This window comes from Sorex fumeus, unplaced genomic scaffold (genome assembly GCF_029834395.1).
Source record: "Sorex fumeus unplaced genomic scaffold, SorFum_2.1 ptg000051l, whole genome shotgun sequence".
Taxonomy (NCBI): Eukaryota; Metazoa; Chordata; class Mammalia; order Eulipotyphla; family Soricidae; genus Sorex; species Sorex fumeus.
In genome coordinates this window covers 39,523,936-39,541,025 of record NW_026606108.1, presented here as the reverse complement: position 1 = coordinate 39,541,025, position 17,090 = coordinate 39,523,936, and the positions used below count along the sequence as shown (strand labels likewise).

At 41.7% G+C, this 17,090-nt stretch overlaps 1 protein-coding gene across 2 annotated transcripts in view; it reads left to right on the top strand.

The window, feature by feature from the left end:
- PFDN1 (prefoldin subunit 1) overlaps positions 1-17,090 on the top strand; it is a 73,295-nt gene that overhangs the window by 17,911 nt on the left and 38,294 nt on the right. For both annotated transcript variants that reach the window (XM_056124497.1, XM_056124496.1), the window contains exon 3: positions 13,746-13,830. In XM_056124497.1, the coding sequence (XP_055980472.1) occupies positions 13,746-13,830 (85 nt within the window). The remainder of the gene's footprint in view (positions 1-13,745; positions 13,831-17,090) is intronic.

The window sequence follows — 17,090 nt, the reverse complement described above, 5'->3', positions numbered from 1 at the left end:
CCCTGCTTTCTTTGTTATCACTTTATAGCTTGTTCTTAAGTGAGTAACCAAACATGAGTCCAGGAACCCTAGTCAGACCCTTTCAGTGAGGCACTTGGAGGCAGTGCAGAGATAAAGGGCATGTCTGCATGCATGAAACCTGGGTTTGACTCCTAGCACCACAGAAAACAAACCCTTAAATGAGTTTCTGTTTCATCAGTAGATAAAAGCTTTGTAAGCTTGAACCTGGTTATAAATTTAAGTGTGAGCTATTGAATTACTTGGTTTAATAATTTTGTACTTGTTGGTTTCTCTGACTTCTGGATGTTTACATGATTTATCCCTTCTCCTCCTTCAGGTCTTTATGAAACTGTCACTGTCACTGTCCTCCCGTTGTTCACTGATTTGCTCGAGCAGGCCCATTAATGTCTCCATTGAAGACTTTGTTGTTACTGTGTTTGGCATATCGAATACATCACGGGTAGCTTGCCAGGCTCTGCCGTGCGGGTGAGATACTCTCGGTTGCTTGCCGGGCTCTCCGAGAAGGGCGAAGGAATCAAACTCGGGTTGCCATGTTGGCTGCGTGCAAGGCAACCGCCCTACCGCTGTGCTATCGCTCCAGCCCCTTTATGAAACAGGGACTGTAAAACCTTTTGTTCCAATATATATATTTGTATTTTTCATCTTTTAATTATGCATGCAATTGTACCCTGAACTTCTGTCTTGCACTATTTTCTTTTCCTCCCCTGTGACACTTACTAGAATCTAACATGCTATAGTTAATTCCTGGTTGTTTTTTTAAAATAAAGCTTATTATTTTTTTTTTTCTTTTTGGGTGGGGGGAGGCGGAGCCATAACACATGGGTAGGGCGTTTGCCTTGTGCGCAGCCAGCCCAGCCAGCCAGGTTCGATTCCTCCGCCCTTCTCGGAGAGCCCAGCAAGCTACCGAGAGTATCTCACCCTTGCGGCAAAGCCTGGCAAGCTCCCCGTGATGTATTCGATATGCCAAACATAGTAACAACAAGTCTCAAAATGGAGACGTTACTGGGCCCCCTTGAGCAAATCGATGAACAACGGGAGGACAGTTTAGTTTGTTTTGCGTCAGGGTTTTTCTTTTTCGGGTCAGAATGCCCAGGGGTTCCTCCTGGCTCATGCACTCAGGAATTACTCCTGGCAGTGCTTGGGGGACCATATGGAATGCTGGGGATTGAACCCGGGTTGGCCGCATGCAAGACAAATGCCTTACCCGCTGTGCTATCGCTCTAGCCCCAAATAAAGCATATATTGATCTATATATTAAACAATGAAATGCTCAGTTTTAGATTCCAGATGGATGAAGTTTGAACATGTAACTATCAATACAGTCATGATATAGACATGAATATTTCCATCACCCTAAAAAGTTCCTTTATTACTTCTTCCAGGTCAATTCTCCCCATCCTCAATCCTGGTCTAGGCAACTGATTATCTGATTTTTATTTTTGTATCTTAGTTTTGCCTATTTTAAAATCTCACACGCAATATATAAATAATCTTTATATTTTGTACTCCTTTATGTGACTGTGTGTTTCTTTTGTTGAGATTTATCAATGTTGTATTTATTAGGCATCCTCAGGAACTGTATTGGGCTTCAGTACTGGCACATGAGATATTAAAGGTGAGCACTGAAAAAAAAAAAAAAGAAAAGGAAAGGGGCTGGAGTGATAGTACAGTGGGTAGGGCGTTTGCCTTGCATGCGGCCAACCCAGGTTCAATTCCCAGCATCCCATATGGTCCCCTGAGCACTGCCGGGAGTAATTCCTGAGTGCATGAGCCAGGAGGAACCCCTGAACATTCTGACCCCAAAAAGAAAAACAACCCCTGTGCATTGCCAGGTGTGACCCAAAAAGCAAAAAAAAAAAAAAATTAAGGTGAGCACTGTAGCACTGTATCAGTGAGCTTCATCCCAGCTCATTTCCATCAATATTCTTTATTTATTTTTTAAAATTGAATCCCTGTTAGATACACAGGAAAAAAGTTATTCATGATTGGGTTTCAGTCATACAGAGTTCTAACACTCATTCCCACTACCAATGTCCCCAGTTTCTCTTCCACATCTCCCCCACTCCTGTCCCATCAGTACTCTTGTTTCTATTCTCCTCCCTGCTTATTAGCTTCATCTTCAAGACCCCTTAATTTCATTTGGGGACCAGAACAATAGTGATAAGGTAGAATGCTTGCCTTGCACGTGGCCAACCTGGGTTCAATTCCTGGCATCCCATATGTTTCCCTGATCCACCCGCCCCCGCCCCCAGGAGTGATTTCTGAGCTCAGAGCCAGGAGTAAGCCCTGAGCTCTGCAAGATGTTTCCCCCCCCACCCCCCCAAATTTCATTTCAGGTGTTCAGGGAGATACAATATAATGGGTAGAGTACTGCACAACTGACCAGGTTTATAAACCAGCACCCTAGATGGTTCTCTTAGCACCACCAGGAGTGCTTCTTGAGCACAAACCCTGCGAACTGCTGGGTGTGACCAAAAACTAAAAAAAAAATTTTTTTTTTCATTTTGATGTGACAACATTCAAAGTTGGAAAGTACCTATGTTTTCTGTGTCATGTTTATAGGAGTAAACAAATATTTCACAGAAGTCTTTAAAAAGACTACCTGTGTAATTTCATGACGAGCCATATGCTTGTGCTTAGGGAATTGGATTATTGCCATGATTGGGTATGATCAATCAAATTTCACTCCAAGATTCACTGCCCTCAGTCACTTGGAAAGGGTTGGGTACTCACACAGGATCAGCGATCTACCAACACAGAGGAGTGTCTATGGGGTGTCCAACCAATAGTGTTTGCCCAAATCAACAGTAATATAGGAACTAGCATTTGAGGGCTGCTTGCATGGTACAATGGTAAGGCATTTACCTTACACATGGCCAACCTGGGTTTGATCCCCAGCATCCCATTTGAGCACTGCCAGGAGTAACCACTAAGAGTTTTACTCCAAAACAAAACAGGAAAGAAAAATGGTTAGTAGTAAATTTTGGATAAATTTAGGGAGCGTTTAACACATAGCTGGTGGTGCTATACTTTGTGTTAATTTAACCATATTCAAGTGTGAGCCATCAGTGGTATGTGCCAGCATCAGTGTGTTAATCAGAGTACAGGCAGGAAGCTATTGAAGTAATTCTGGGGCTGGAGAGAGAGTCCACGGGTGCAGGCACTTGCCTTGCACATGGCCAACCCTGGTTTTGTCCTTAGTATATGGTACTATGAGCATAGAACCAGAAATAGCCGCTGAGCCCCACCAAAAAATGATTCTAGAGTATAGAAATTGGGGCATAAACTAAAATGATGGAAAGAAAGGGTTAGTGTGAAAGTGGGTCTAACACCAGTTGGCTTGCAAGGCAAGTAAGTGCCCTACCTGCTGTACTATCTCTCCGGCCCACCATTGGTCTTTGTATTTGTTCAGCCATTCCAGATTGATATAGTCGTGTAGTATCTGGCCCCTAATACTTGATTTTGCACCCAGGCCTTCGGATTTGTGGAGCATGCATTTGGCATTTGAACTATATTCCACATTGACATCTAGTTTCCTTTTGCTTTTGTGGGACTCTCCCTGAATAGTGGTATTCAGGGGTCTCAGATCGTGGTGATGCTTGGAACAGTGGTCCAAGCCTGGCGGTTCTGTGCTTAGGCTTGGCTATGCTGTGTGACTCGGGCCTGAGTCATCTATGCTGGGCTACCAAGGTCACCCAGCAGTATTCTAGGGCCACCAGGGCTATACCTGGTGGTTCTGGGGTGGGGGCCATACGGTGCTAGGGCTTGAAAATGGGACCTTGTGCATGTAAGGCCAGTGCTCCCCGCTTAGAGCCATCTCTCTGATCCAGCTCATTTCTTTTTAATGTAGAATGATTCAGTTCACCTGTTGAAGAACATTTGAAAGTTTATTCCCTTTCCCTCCCCTTTGTTGTTACAGTTGTTGAGATAACTGGAGATTATGGACACTTGGTTGTGGTACTTCCAGGGGTCACATACTTATGTGTGGTACCTTCACATAAGCTTGCTGGGGAGTACACAGGTGATTGCAGTAGTGTTTGAAAGCTTCAATTTTGGTGTTCACATGGGGTTGTATACTTTCTTGAAAAAAAAATTTGGGGCGGGCGCATACCCAGCGGTGCTCAGTTTGCTCCTGCTCTGTATTCAGGAGCGCTTGGTGCCAGGGATTGAACTCATGGCCTCAGACTTTGCATGGTAGCTGCTTTTTCCTCTGAACTAGTCCCACACACCCTGAAGAACATCTTGCTTTGTTTCCAAGTTTTAACAACCCATGAATAAATCTGCTATAAACATTCATGTACAGGATTTTGTGTGACTCAAAGTTTTTTTTTTTTAGTGTAGGAGTACTGCTATTTATTCAGCCACTGATTAGCTGATTGAATTGTGCATGAACTCCACCTTACTTTTTTTTTTCATTTTTTATTATTTTATTTTTTGAATCACCATGAGAGCAGTTACAAAGCTTTCGGGTTTAAGTCTGGGTCATACAATGAAACATCCGTACCTTCACCAGTGCCCATTCTCCACCACCAAAAACCCCAGTATATTCCCATCCCACACCCTCCCCCTACCTGTGGGGCAGATGATTTCCACATTACTCTCTCTCTACTTTGATCACATTCAGTATTTTGACACCAGACCCACCATTATTTGGGATTTTACCCCAACACTCAGATCTGCTGAAAAGGCAACAGTAGACAATTTGTTTTCTATTGCTGGTTAAGAATAACATATGATGTCGCGTGGCTGCAGTAGTGGCTGCGCGATTTTGAAATTCCAAAATTTTAACACTTAAATCTGGGGGGATTTCTGCCAAAACCTGCTAGGTTCCGAGATTTGTTCCTGAGTCTCTTGGATCATGGCTGTTAAGCAGGTTGATCAGGAGCCAGAAAGGCCGTTCATGGGCGGCGACTCGGGGTCTTGTTGGGGTGGGGAGGAAAGGGCTGACTCCACCCCCATCCCGTGAGGCCCCGCATCACTGCAGGCCCAAACCTGACTGTCCAGTGGCCTCTGGAGGATGTCGGCCACCAGGCCACCAGGGGGAACAGACCAAGGCACAGAATCTATTCCCACCTGGGTTGGCCCAGCACCGGTAACCTACTGCAGGGATATTCAACTTCTGGCCGTTTACTTTCTTGGTAAACTTTGCCCCAAGTTTTTGGGGTCTGGCGAAAGGCACAGCAGCTATTTTGGGGTATTTGGAAGTCTATGACTTGAAGTTTTTAACCCATATTGTTAATGCCAAGGAGGGTGGTTGGTAGGGTATACAGTATTGTTTAGCTTTGTAAGAAGCTAAAACAAAACAAAACAAAAATCCATAAATTCCATGTCTCCCTGTTGCTCATCACTGCCCTAGGCAATTACTATTCTTTCTGAACAGGTACATCTAGTTCTGGACATTTCATGTAAATGAAATAATAGTTATAGAACGTGATTATACCTATTTTCTTAGCACTTGGTTACTTTGTGATGCTCAGTGCTTAAGAGACTGTCCAAAGGGTAATGGGGATTGAATCCTGGCCTTGGTGTGTGCTAGATATATGTTTAAGCCATCATTCTGGTCCTTTGCATTAGTTTTTAACAGTTAACCTACACAGGGGTCGGAGCAGTAATATAGTGGGCAGGGTGCTTGCCTTTTATGTGGCCAACCCAGATTTGATCCCTTGAGCCCCACTGAACACAGAGCAAGGATAAAACCTGACCACTTCTAGGTATGCCCCCCTTCCTCCCCCATCCCCGCTCCCAAATACAAAAGATAATCCACATGTTGTAGCATATATTAAGACCTCATTTCCTTGCCAAATAATGTTCCATTGTAATGCTATACCACATTTTGTTAATCCATCATCAGTTGAGCATTTGAATTGTTTGCTATGATTCGGATATTTAGGCACAAGTTTTTGTATAGATGCTTTTATTTCTTTTGATTGTATTCTAGGAATATGATAAATAACAAAACAAACAAACCAACCAACAAAAATGGAGCCATGCTGGTCAGAAAATTATTGAGACTTGGGTTCCAGGCTTCTAGCTCGACTTGCGTATTCCAGCATGCCCAGACATGTCCACTGTCAGAAGAAAATGAAACGACCAGTAAGCCAAAGACCTTTGCCCAATATTGAAATGTGATCATTAGCAATTGAGCAATTGGCAACTTTCCATTAATTGGCGCTGCCTTGTTTGAAAACCTTATTTACATAAAGTGGTTCTAAGTGGGAGGTTAGTTCCCCCTTTTTGCGCTTGACCCTGCTCACTAGAGAATTTGGACATGCAGCTCAGGTCTGACTTTTCGTTTGTGTGTTTTTTGGGCCATACCTGCACTGCTCAGGGATGACCCCTGCTAAAGTTTGGAGGCCATATGTAGTGCTAGAGATTGGACCTGGGTCAGCTGTGGGCAAGGCAAGCCCCTTCCCGTGTACTAGCTCTCTGACCCTCAAGTACTTTTTGAGTCTGTCTTCCAGACTTCAGTTTGGAAGCCCTGTCTGCAGTAATATGTTTGTGGTAACATGTAAGTAAACTGTAGCACTGGACCTGTAACATTCTAGCTGTAAAACACTTAATGAAACTCAACCAGACTGGTTTCTTAGTCAACAAGTAGAATTTTTGAGTCATAATTTAACTGTATTTATTTAATCTTTTAATGAACTGCTAGAATGTTTTCCACCGCAGCTGTTTTATATATCCACCATGTGTGAGGGCCCTAGTTTCTCCAGTTTCTCCAGTACTTGTTACTGTCTTTTATATGAGAGTGGGGCTTGGCCACAACTGGTGTTCCTCGGAGGAGGGGCTACTTCCAGTTCAGGGGACCTTAGAGTTCTGGGAATCACATCTGGGTTGGCTGCATGCAAGTCACATTCCTTAACCCCTTTAAACTCTCTGGTGCCTATTACCTGTCTTAAAAAAAAAAAAAAGACTATTGCCAGCTTAGTGGGTATAGTTTTGTTTTCACTCTGAAAACAAAATGTAGATGTATCTACATTTAGATGTATCTAAATGTAACGAGACGTATCTAAATGTAACTAGATGTATCTAGTAACTAGATGTATCTAAATTTAACTAGATGTATCTTTTTAAATTTCATATTGTAATCACACCTGAGAATCCTGGGTTCACCCTATCCCCCACCCTTCCTTCTGGTTTTTGGGCCATACCCAGCAATGCTCAGAGCTTTTTCCTGGATTTTCACTCAGTGATCACTCCTGGTGGGGCAAGGGAACCATATATGGTGCATGGATTGAACCTGGATCGGGTGCATGCAAGGCAAGCGCCCTTCCTACTATACATCAGTCTGGCTCCAGTATTATGTTTTTTTATTGCTCATTATTTTTACAGGTTTTTTTTTCTTTTTGTGTTTCAGGTTGATTTATTTTCATTAATCCATCTTTAAATTTATTTGAACTTCGCCACACACCTATTTAGGAACCATGAAATGAGATTCTGTGCTTAAGGTTCTTTGAATGATTTAATAGATTTAATTCGGACCACATCTCCTAAAGAAGGTCATTTTAGGATTCCAGTAAATTCTTAAAGACATTGTAATTTTTTCATTTTAATTACTACCAAGGTATAGATATGCACATTTCTCTCATTTTACTGTATGGAGAGGTACGTTTCGATCTTCTTCATTGCTAGACTGAAGTTCAATACATCTGGCTTGCACTGAGGATTCTCCTGACAGCACCTTCAGTTTGTCATTTGCAGTTTGAATGCTCAAGGTCTCCGGGATTGAGAAAAGTTCCTCATTGTCAGTTTATTACTTTCTTACTTTCCAGAGTTCCTGATTTCTTTTGGACCTTGTAACCTTAGTATTAACTCAGCAAAATGTAAAAGAAATTTTGTTGGAGCATTTTTTCTTAAACTTTTTTTGTTTTTAATCAGGAAGAGCCTTTGGGTTATTTACTCTGCATTATGCCAACAACAGAAGTTTCTAACACACTCAGCATTCCACAATCTGGTTGTGCCATTTAAACAAGTCTTTTCCTTACTGAGGATTTCTGTTATTTCTACTTTTTTTTTTTTTGGCTGAAAAAGTTATGATAAAAATGTTCACATAGAGATTTTCTTCTGCATTGCAAATAGCTTTCTTCACTAGTGGAATTAAAGCAGCGAGACAGGCTCATATATTTTTTGTGCCATACCAGCAGTGCTAGGGCTTACTCCTGGCTCTGTGTTTAGGGATCATTCCTGGTAGGGCTCAAAGAACCATTGGACTTGAATCCAGATTGGCCACGTGTAAGGAGAGCACCCTACTCACTGTACTATCACTCTGGCAATTCTTTACACAAGTTTCTCACACTTTGTTTTCGTTCATACCTGCATCAAACATCTAGTGAGAGGGGCTGGAGAGATAGTACAATGGATAGGAAGCTTGCCTTGCATGCTGTTGTTCAATCCCTGGCACCCCATATGGCCTCCCAAGCCCTGCCAGAGGTGATCCCTGAGTGCGGAGCTAGGGGTTGCCTTGAGTGTCGCTGGGTGTGAGTCCCCTTACCCCACAAATACACACACACACACACACACACACGTAAGAAAATAGAAATCTTCTACCAACCTATAAGACAGTTTGGAACATTATCTCTGATATTTCTCAAAATGAAACCAAAAGCCATCATAAGTTGCTTTTCATGTGGCATAACTTAAAAATGAAGGCGTGGAACTCAGGCTATAATTTCTTATGATTTGAAAGAGGAGGGCCACTTGGCATTGATTTCCAGGTCAAGGTAGAGGTCTTTTTTTTGTGGGGAAGAAATATACTGGCTAGTACATGGGGCGCCGTATGGTGCTGGGGATCAAATTCAGGGTTCCCATAAGTAGACTATGCATTCCAGTGCTTTGAGCTGTCTCCCCAGCCCCACTCTAGGGTCCTTGACAAAGCAGTGATTGATCGGTTTTTTATAATCTTGAGTATGATAAGCCCATATTCTTCATATTAATTTGTCATACGAAAGTAATTTCCCTTCTCATGGTTTATTTTTCCTTTGTGACATAGCACATTTTTTAAAAGAAGCTCTTTTTCCTTCCTTTTCTTTGTTGTGTGATCTCAGGGTTTTTCAGGTTTGGTTATTGTGCTCACCAGGCCACACTCATCTGTTGTGGTGTGCCAGAGATTATACATCCTACTCAGGGATGTGGGGTGGTGTAGGGATCAAACTCACTGCCTCGTGCCTGCAAGGGAGGTTTTCAACAACAGAGCCACATCTTTCAGGCCTCTCAGGCATACAACTATTTTCCTCCTTCTCTTCAATACTACTTTTTCTTTAATATATATATATATATTTTTTTTGTGGGGGTGGGGTTGACCAAACCTGATGATGCTCAGAGGTTACTCTTGGCTTGCACTTAGGAATCACTCCTGGCAGTGCTTGAGAGGCCAAATGGGATGCGGGGATCGAACCCAGATCTGCCATGTGTAAGGCATGCATCTTTACTTGCTGTACTATTGCTCCAACCCCTGCTCCCTCAACAGTTTTCATTGAAGTATCATACTATATACAGTTTTGTTTTCGGGGGGTGGGGGTCCTTTGGTATTGCTCAAGACTTACTTCTGGCTCTGCACTCAGGAATTACTCCTGGTAGGATTGGGAGACCATATGGGGTGCTGGGGATTGAGCCTAGGTTGGTGCATACAAGACACACACCCTGCGTGCTGTCCTGTTGTTCCGCTCCGTGATTATTAGTTTATACTTGGCAGTACTGCTGCACTGTGTCGCCAGCATGCCAAGATCCCTCCTTTATTATCTAGGGTCTCTTCTTCCCTCCTTCCCCACTGAGTGTCCTCAGCTCCAGTTCTTTTGACCATGTCCCAGGTTTTGTTTCCACCCCGAGTTATCTAATCTGCTGCTTTGTTTCTCTCTGCTCTGAATATGAGAGTGATCAGCTTATTTGGGTGACACATTCATAACTCAGGATCCTATTCCTACCTTTTCATTTTCCATAAAATATAGGTTGTTGGCAAGAATCTCTGCATTGAGAAACTGCATTTGTTCATCATAATGACATCAATTTTTTTTTTTTTTGCTTTTTGGGTCACACCTGGCGATGCTCAGGGGTCACTCCTGGCTCATGCACTCAGGAATTGCTCCCAGAGGTGCTCAGGGGACCATATGGGGTGCTGGGAATCGAACCTGTGTCGGCCATGTTGGCTGCATGTAAGGCAAACACCCTATCCACTGTGCTATCGCTCCAGCCCCAATGAGCATCAATCTTTTAAAATTAAAAGATAATCATTAATCATCAGGGAGATGCAAATCAAAACCACAATGAGGTACCACCTCATACCACAGAGACTGGCCCATATCCACAAGAACAAAAGCAACCGGTGCTGGTGCGGATGTGGTGAGAAAGGGACACTCCTTCACTGTTGGTGGGAATGCCGACTAGTTCAGCCCTTCTGGAAAACAGTATGGATGATTCTCAAAAAACTAGAAATTGAGCTCCCATTTGACCCAGCAATACCACTCCTGGGAATATATCCCAGAGAGGCAAAAAAGTATAGCCGAAGTGACATCTGCAATTGTCTGTTTATTGCAGCACTCTTTACAATAGCCAGAATCTGGAAAAAACCTGAGTGCCTGAGAACAGATGACTGGTTGAAGAAACTCTGGCACATTTACACAATGGAGTACTATGTAGCTGTTAGAAAAGACAAAGTCATGAAGTTTACATACAAGTGGTACTACATAGAAAGTATCATGCTAAGCGAAATGACTCAGAAAGAAAGGGATAGACATAGAAAGATTGCATTCATCTGGGAAACATAAAGTAACAAAATAGGAAACTAACACCCAAGTATGGCAGAGGTTAGTACCAGGAATTTTACTCAATGACCCGGAGGACAACCACACATGTTAGGGGAAGGGGGAGCTCAGAAAGAGAAGGGAACACCAAATAAAGGGTGTTGGGAGGATCCGCCCACGATGGGAGAGCATGCTGAGGGTAGACTGTCGACCAAGCATGATTGCCACTCAATGCCTCTTTTGCAGACCATGGCACTCAAAAGGAGAGAGAGGGAAATGCCCTGCCACAGAGGCAGGGTGGGATGGGGGCTGGGGGGGAGGGGATGCTGGGGTCCGTGGTGGTGGGAAATGCGCACTGGTGGAGGGATGGGTGTTTGATCATTGTATAATCGAAACCCAAGCACAAAAATGTGTAAGTCTACAACTGTACCTCATGGTGCCTCACTATTAAAAAATAAATAAAAAAGAAAATTAAAAAATAAAATTAAAAGATATCTAATTAATATCATTGCCTTTCGGTGTCTAAGATGGTTTTCTGGTGACCTTTCAGAAATCCAGATGGATGTTGCACCATTTTCAATCTCTATCTTTGGTGTTTTTAAAATTGAGGACTAAAGTAAGGTTTTTATCAGTGTTTTGGTTTGAATTTTGCCTTTGTGACTACTCTTCAAGGTAGACTTTCAAATACATTCAGTTCTTATTTTATTTAATCCTTGAATGGCTGAGGTGTCCCTAAGTTTGTAGGAGACTGGCCAGCTTCAGTGACTTCTCCGTGGCCGTCAGAGTTGTCAGAATCCAATATAGCTGTCTCTGGGGTGTGTGACCTTGGAAAAACATGTTTTTGTTGTTGTATGTTCTTGCTTTCTAGTAATTTTATTTTTTGCTCAAAGGATTTAGTATCTGTTCAGATACTTTATTGCTTTATTTTTAAAGGCCACATAACAAATGACTTGACCTCTAATCTTAGCTTTGAAAATCTTAGCAGATACTAGTAAAGATAATATCTAATGACTTATTATCGAGAATACTACTTACTGGCCTGCAGGTAAAACTACTTAAGAATAGCCATTTTGCTCTGAAAATTATTTTTATGACTAAAAGACTTTCCTTAGAAAAATCATGCATGTAATATAATTTGGTGATGGCTGGGCCTATGTTTATAATACTTTTGCATGGTGTCTCCGAGAATGACTGTAGTTTAAAATTTCTTACTGTAGATACTATACTAAGCTATTAATAAGTCCTGAGAAAATTACAAATCATGGTTTTCTCAGAAATAGTCCCTACTTTGTGACATTTTAGTCACAAAGATTGTATAGTAAGTCTTATTTGCATGATAGAAAATTTGTGTGTTTCACAGGGGATCAAATTAAATGAAGACTAGGCTTGTCACTTAAATGATCTAGACTGTCTGCATCAGGATTCAAGCATAATAATTAATGAAGTAAAAGAAGTTTACCATACAGTGTTTATGTTAGGGTAGTTTCTTGAAGAGGATTGTGTGGAAAAGCACTTTTCTTCCAGATGTCTGGACAAAGCTCAGGTTGTCCTTTTTGGCCTGTTTTTATTTGTCAGATCTTACCTATAATAGCAGACCCTTTTGGGACTAACATACCCTTTTGGTTTTGTGAGGTCTGTGGAGGAAACTACACTAAAAATGTGTTGCTACTTTGATATTTTCTTGTTTGTTTTTTTGGTTGAGATGATGTTCTTTGTTGCTGAATTCTTAGATTATGAAAAGAGAAGAAACAGTTTGCTTAATTATCATCATTCCAATCTTTTTTTTTTTTTTTTTTTTTGCTTTTTGGGTCACACTCAGCGGTGCTCAGGGGTTACTCCTGGCTCTTCACTCAGGAATTACTCCTGGCGGTGCTGGGGAACTTGGGATGTTGTGGATCGAACCTGGGTTGGCTGTGTGCAAGGCAAACGCCCTACCCGCTGTATTATCACTCCGGACCTTCCAGTCATTTTTTTTTTTATAATGTAGGAGTACTGCTATTTATTCAGCCATTGATTAAGCTGTCTAATCAATTTTTGATTGGAATCACTACAATCTATTTTTTGATGAGGAAGTGGGTTTGGACCACACTTGGTGGTACTCAGGGCTTACTTCTGTCTGTCATTCGTGATGGTGCTTGGGAGACCATTCCTGATGGTGCTGGAGATTGAACATGGATCGGCCACATGCAAGGCAGGGGCCTTGTCCTGTACTATTTCTCTCGCCCTAATTGTAGCTTTTCATTGAAATCTATTATTGCCTCTTTAGATAATCCTGAAAGAGATTTGAAAAATTGAAATTTTCCCCTTGGTCTTGGTAGGGAAATATTTTCAATTCATTTACTTGAGACTATAAAATAGTTTATTCTTCCTTTTCCTGTGGCAAGAGTTATGAACATAAAAGTCACAAACTGAATCATTGTTAATTTTTAAAAGTTTTTAGCTGTAACAGTGACAAATAATGTGCCTGGCTATTAAATGGAAAAAAATAAAAAAGATTTTCCGCTTGTTCGTTTTGAGCCTTTCAAAGATATTATACCCGCTGGAAATAATAATAAAAAAAATTAGGCCTTATACAGCACTTTTTTGTATGAGAAACTCCTATGAACACTGATGCATTGATCCTAACACAGTGCTTGATTATGACTTGAAAAGGTCATGAGTTGCCATGTTAAAAGGGTGGGCAGAAAAGAGAAGGAACTGTAATTTATAAATATTATTTTTAAATAATCTAGATGCAAGTTGTATTAGATAACTGAAAAAAAATTATTGGGGATTTTTATTGTCAACTTTTTTCCTAGCCTGTGATAGATTTTTATCCTCTCATGGTTTTTCTCCACATTTTAAGATGAATCTACTTGAAGCTTCATTTCTGTTCTGAATTGGGAGATCTTTTGTTTAGTATTTGTGTTATGTAACTGTTAATTTAATGAATACAACAGTCATGTGGCTTACCTCTTTTCAACTTTTTTTTGTGTGTGTATTTTGTAGGTTTATTCTTCAATCCAAGGAAGTAATTCACAATCAACTTTTGGAGAAACAGAAAATAGCAGAAGAAAAAATTAAAGAACTGGAAGTAAGTTTGGAGTGGGTATTAATAATAGTAGTCAGCTTCTAGGAAAAAAGTAATCCTCTCACTGTTATATTAAATGACATTGTATGCTTGCAGAAGTCACGTCATACTGTCTACTAAAAATTTTGTTGTTTTGGTTTATGAGCCACACCTGGCAGGGCTTGGGGATTATTCCTGGCCCAGTGCTCAGGGGTTCCTCCCACAGTGCCTAGAGGACTGTGATGTGGTTCCATGATCAGACACAAGCCTCTTGCATGCAAAGCATACACTCAGTTTATTGAACTGTCACTCTAGTCCTGGTTTTAATTTTCTTTTCTTTTTTTTTTGCTTTTTGGGTCACACCCAGCGATGCATGGGGGTTACTCCTGGTTCTGCACTCAAGAATTACTCCTGGCGGTGCTGGGGAACCATATGGGATGCTGGGAATTGAACCCGGGTTACCCAAGTGCAAGGCGAACATCCTATCCTCTGTGCTATTATTGCTCCAGCCCCAGTTTTAATTTTCTTACTGTCTTGAAATAGTGAAGCATTCTTTCTCATGGCATGCAGATGAACAAAAAGCATTTTTCTTTTCTTTTTTTTTTTTTGAGGTCTGGGAGAGGTTAATGTTCAGCAATGCTTGGGGGCCACCAGGGCCACCTTGACAGTGCTTGGGCATAGAGAATTTTCATTTCTCCACATCCATCCCAGATTAGGGACTATTCTCTGATTTGTGCTTAGACATCACTCTCCCTGGTGCTCAGGGAACCATGCGGTCCTGGGGATTGATCCTGAGCCTTCTGCAGATAAAGCATTTGCTCAGCCTGTTGAACCATTTCTCGAGCTTTGGTATAGAGAATTTTGAGGAAGGTATTATGCTGTTATCATTAAAGTGGTTACTCCATTGTGTTTGAATGGACAAGTCTGTTCTTAAGAACATACAAAAATAGGATCAGAAAGACAGCTCCCTTGCATGTAGCTCACCCTCTTTCAGTCCCTGGGACCACCAGGCATGGTTCATCTGAGCCACCGAGACAAGAGTATGCCCTGAGTACTGCTGGGTGTGGCCCTAACATTCCTCTCTGGGATAAAAAAAAAAAAAGAAAAACAACCCAAAAAGAGAGAATACTAGAGAGAAGGCACTTGCCTTAAATGCAGTGCATCGGCTGCAACCCTGTGGATCCCCAGCACCACATATGCTGCCCTGAGCACTGCTGGGCTCATTCCTTTGAACACGGAACTAGGAATAGCCCTTGAGCACTGCTGGGCACACTCCTCTGAGCCCTGCCAGGTGTGGCTCATAAACCAAAACAACAAAATTTTTAGTAGACAGTATGATCTAGGAATAGCTCCTGAGCACTGCTGGGTGTGCTGCTCCCCTTTCCCTCCACACATCCCGCCCCCAGTATATGTCAAAGTGTGTGATACCCACCACCCTCCCAATGGGTGCTGGAATGAGCTATGGGAATAGTAGTAGCTTCATTGCATTTTGGGGTTCGTTGGTGCTTTCTATTTGTTTGCTTAGAGAAGGGATATTCAAGACGTATACTGGTGGAGGGATGGATGTCGGAGCACATATGACTGAAACCCAATCATGAACAGCTTTGCAATATTTATTGCATGGTGATTCAATAAAAAAATAAAAATAAAGGAAGGTAGATTTACAGGGGGTGCTGTGGAATGATAATCATAACAAAAGAATTTTGATATATCTTTTATACACATAAATTTTTTGTTTTTGGATTATTTTGGTTGGTTGGTTTGGTATTCAGGGGCCATTCCCACCAGCTTGGTGCTCTGTGGTCATTCTAGGTAATGCTGGGGCTTGAACCCAGGACTCCTCTTGTAAGGCATGTACTCTAGCCCTTTGAGCTATTTCCTAGCTCCACACATTAGAATTCTAGCACAGATTAGGTTCTAGACAGGGACTGAGTAATAAACTATAACTAATATATTTGAAGGATGATACTACAATGAGAAGCCTCCCACCTCCTAACCCCCCTCTCCCCCAAAGAAAAAGGGAAGCTAAGGGAAAATCATTGGTAAAAGTAATAGTTGATACTTAGAAAATTGAAGCTTTTTCAATTTCCTTAATGAGATATTCCTCATGGACTTTGGTGGAAGATCCATCCTGTATATTGTAAATGTTGGACTGGATACAAAACTGGTTATTATTTCTTTAGGACCAAGATTTCCTGAGATGGGGGTGGATACAGTGACTTCATAGGTCACTTTATCTTATTTCTGTGAGGGCGCTTTGAGGCAGAAGTTCAGAATCTGAGTCAGCCTATTGGTGAGAGAGCCCCTGCTGCCCCCGGTAGTCTCTGAGATCACCGACTGGGCATGGCCTCGGAGCACCAGCGTCTTAGGGTACTTAGATGTTTCTCCTATTGCTGATGATAAATTAAACAAATTTAATAACATTGTAGTTTAGAAACATGTAAAATTTATTTATATGGGGTTTGGGGCTATACCTGCGGTGCTCAGGGGTTGTTCCTGACCCTGTCCTCAGAAACCTGGCGCTGCTCAAAGATCCATATGGGTACAGGGAGTCAAGTCTGGTTCTGCTGTGAGCATGACACCTTATCTGCAGTGTATCTCTCTAGCCCTCCTAGCCTGTATTTTTCATACTATCACTCACAGTACTCTGTGCTCTTCCCTGAAGTAATCATATTCTTTTCCTGCGTTGGTCTGAAATGTTTGCATGTGCACATTCTGCTGATGTGCATTGATAATTGAGGTGCTCAGATTTCCGGCGTTTCTTACTTTTCCACCCTTGCTTTGTTAGTCACTGAGAGATGTGTCAGATCACCTTTTGCGATCCTGTCAGGGCAGGCGAGGGGGCAGTGGTACTGAGGTACTATCCGGGAACAAGGAGTCAGTTTTCCTATATACATGTTTAGAGGACAAACATTTTTTGCTTTTTATTTTAGGACTATTTTTATTCTTATAATTAATTTTTCTCCTTATTTCAAGACTGTATTAGTGTACCAGTTTTTTTTTTTCCTGACTTCTAATGTTGCTGTTGAGAAATTATCTGTTGGTTTAATTATTGTGCCTTTGTGTTTTTCTCTCTGGCAGTTTTAAATAGTCTTTTCTTTGTCTTTTGTGCTTTGTAGAATCTTTGAAATATATTTACACATGGATTATGTTCTTTTGATTTTGGGCTCTCCTGGCTTTGTGCTCAGGGATAACTCATGATAGTGCTTGGGCGGGGGTGGGGGGGTTACATATGGTGCCAGAGATGAAACTGGGTTTTGGTTGCATGCAAGGCAAGCATCTTA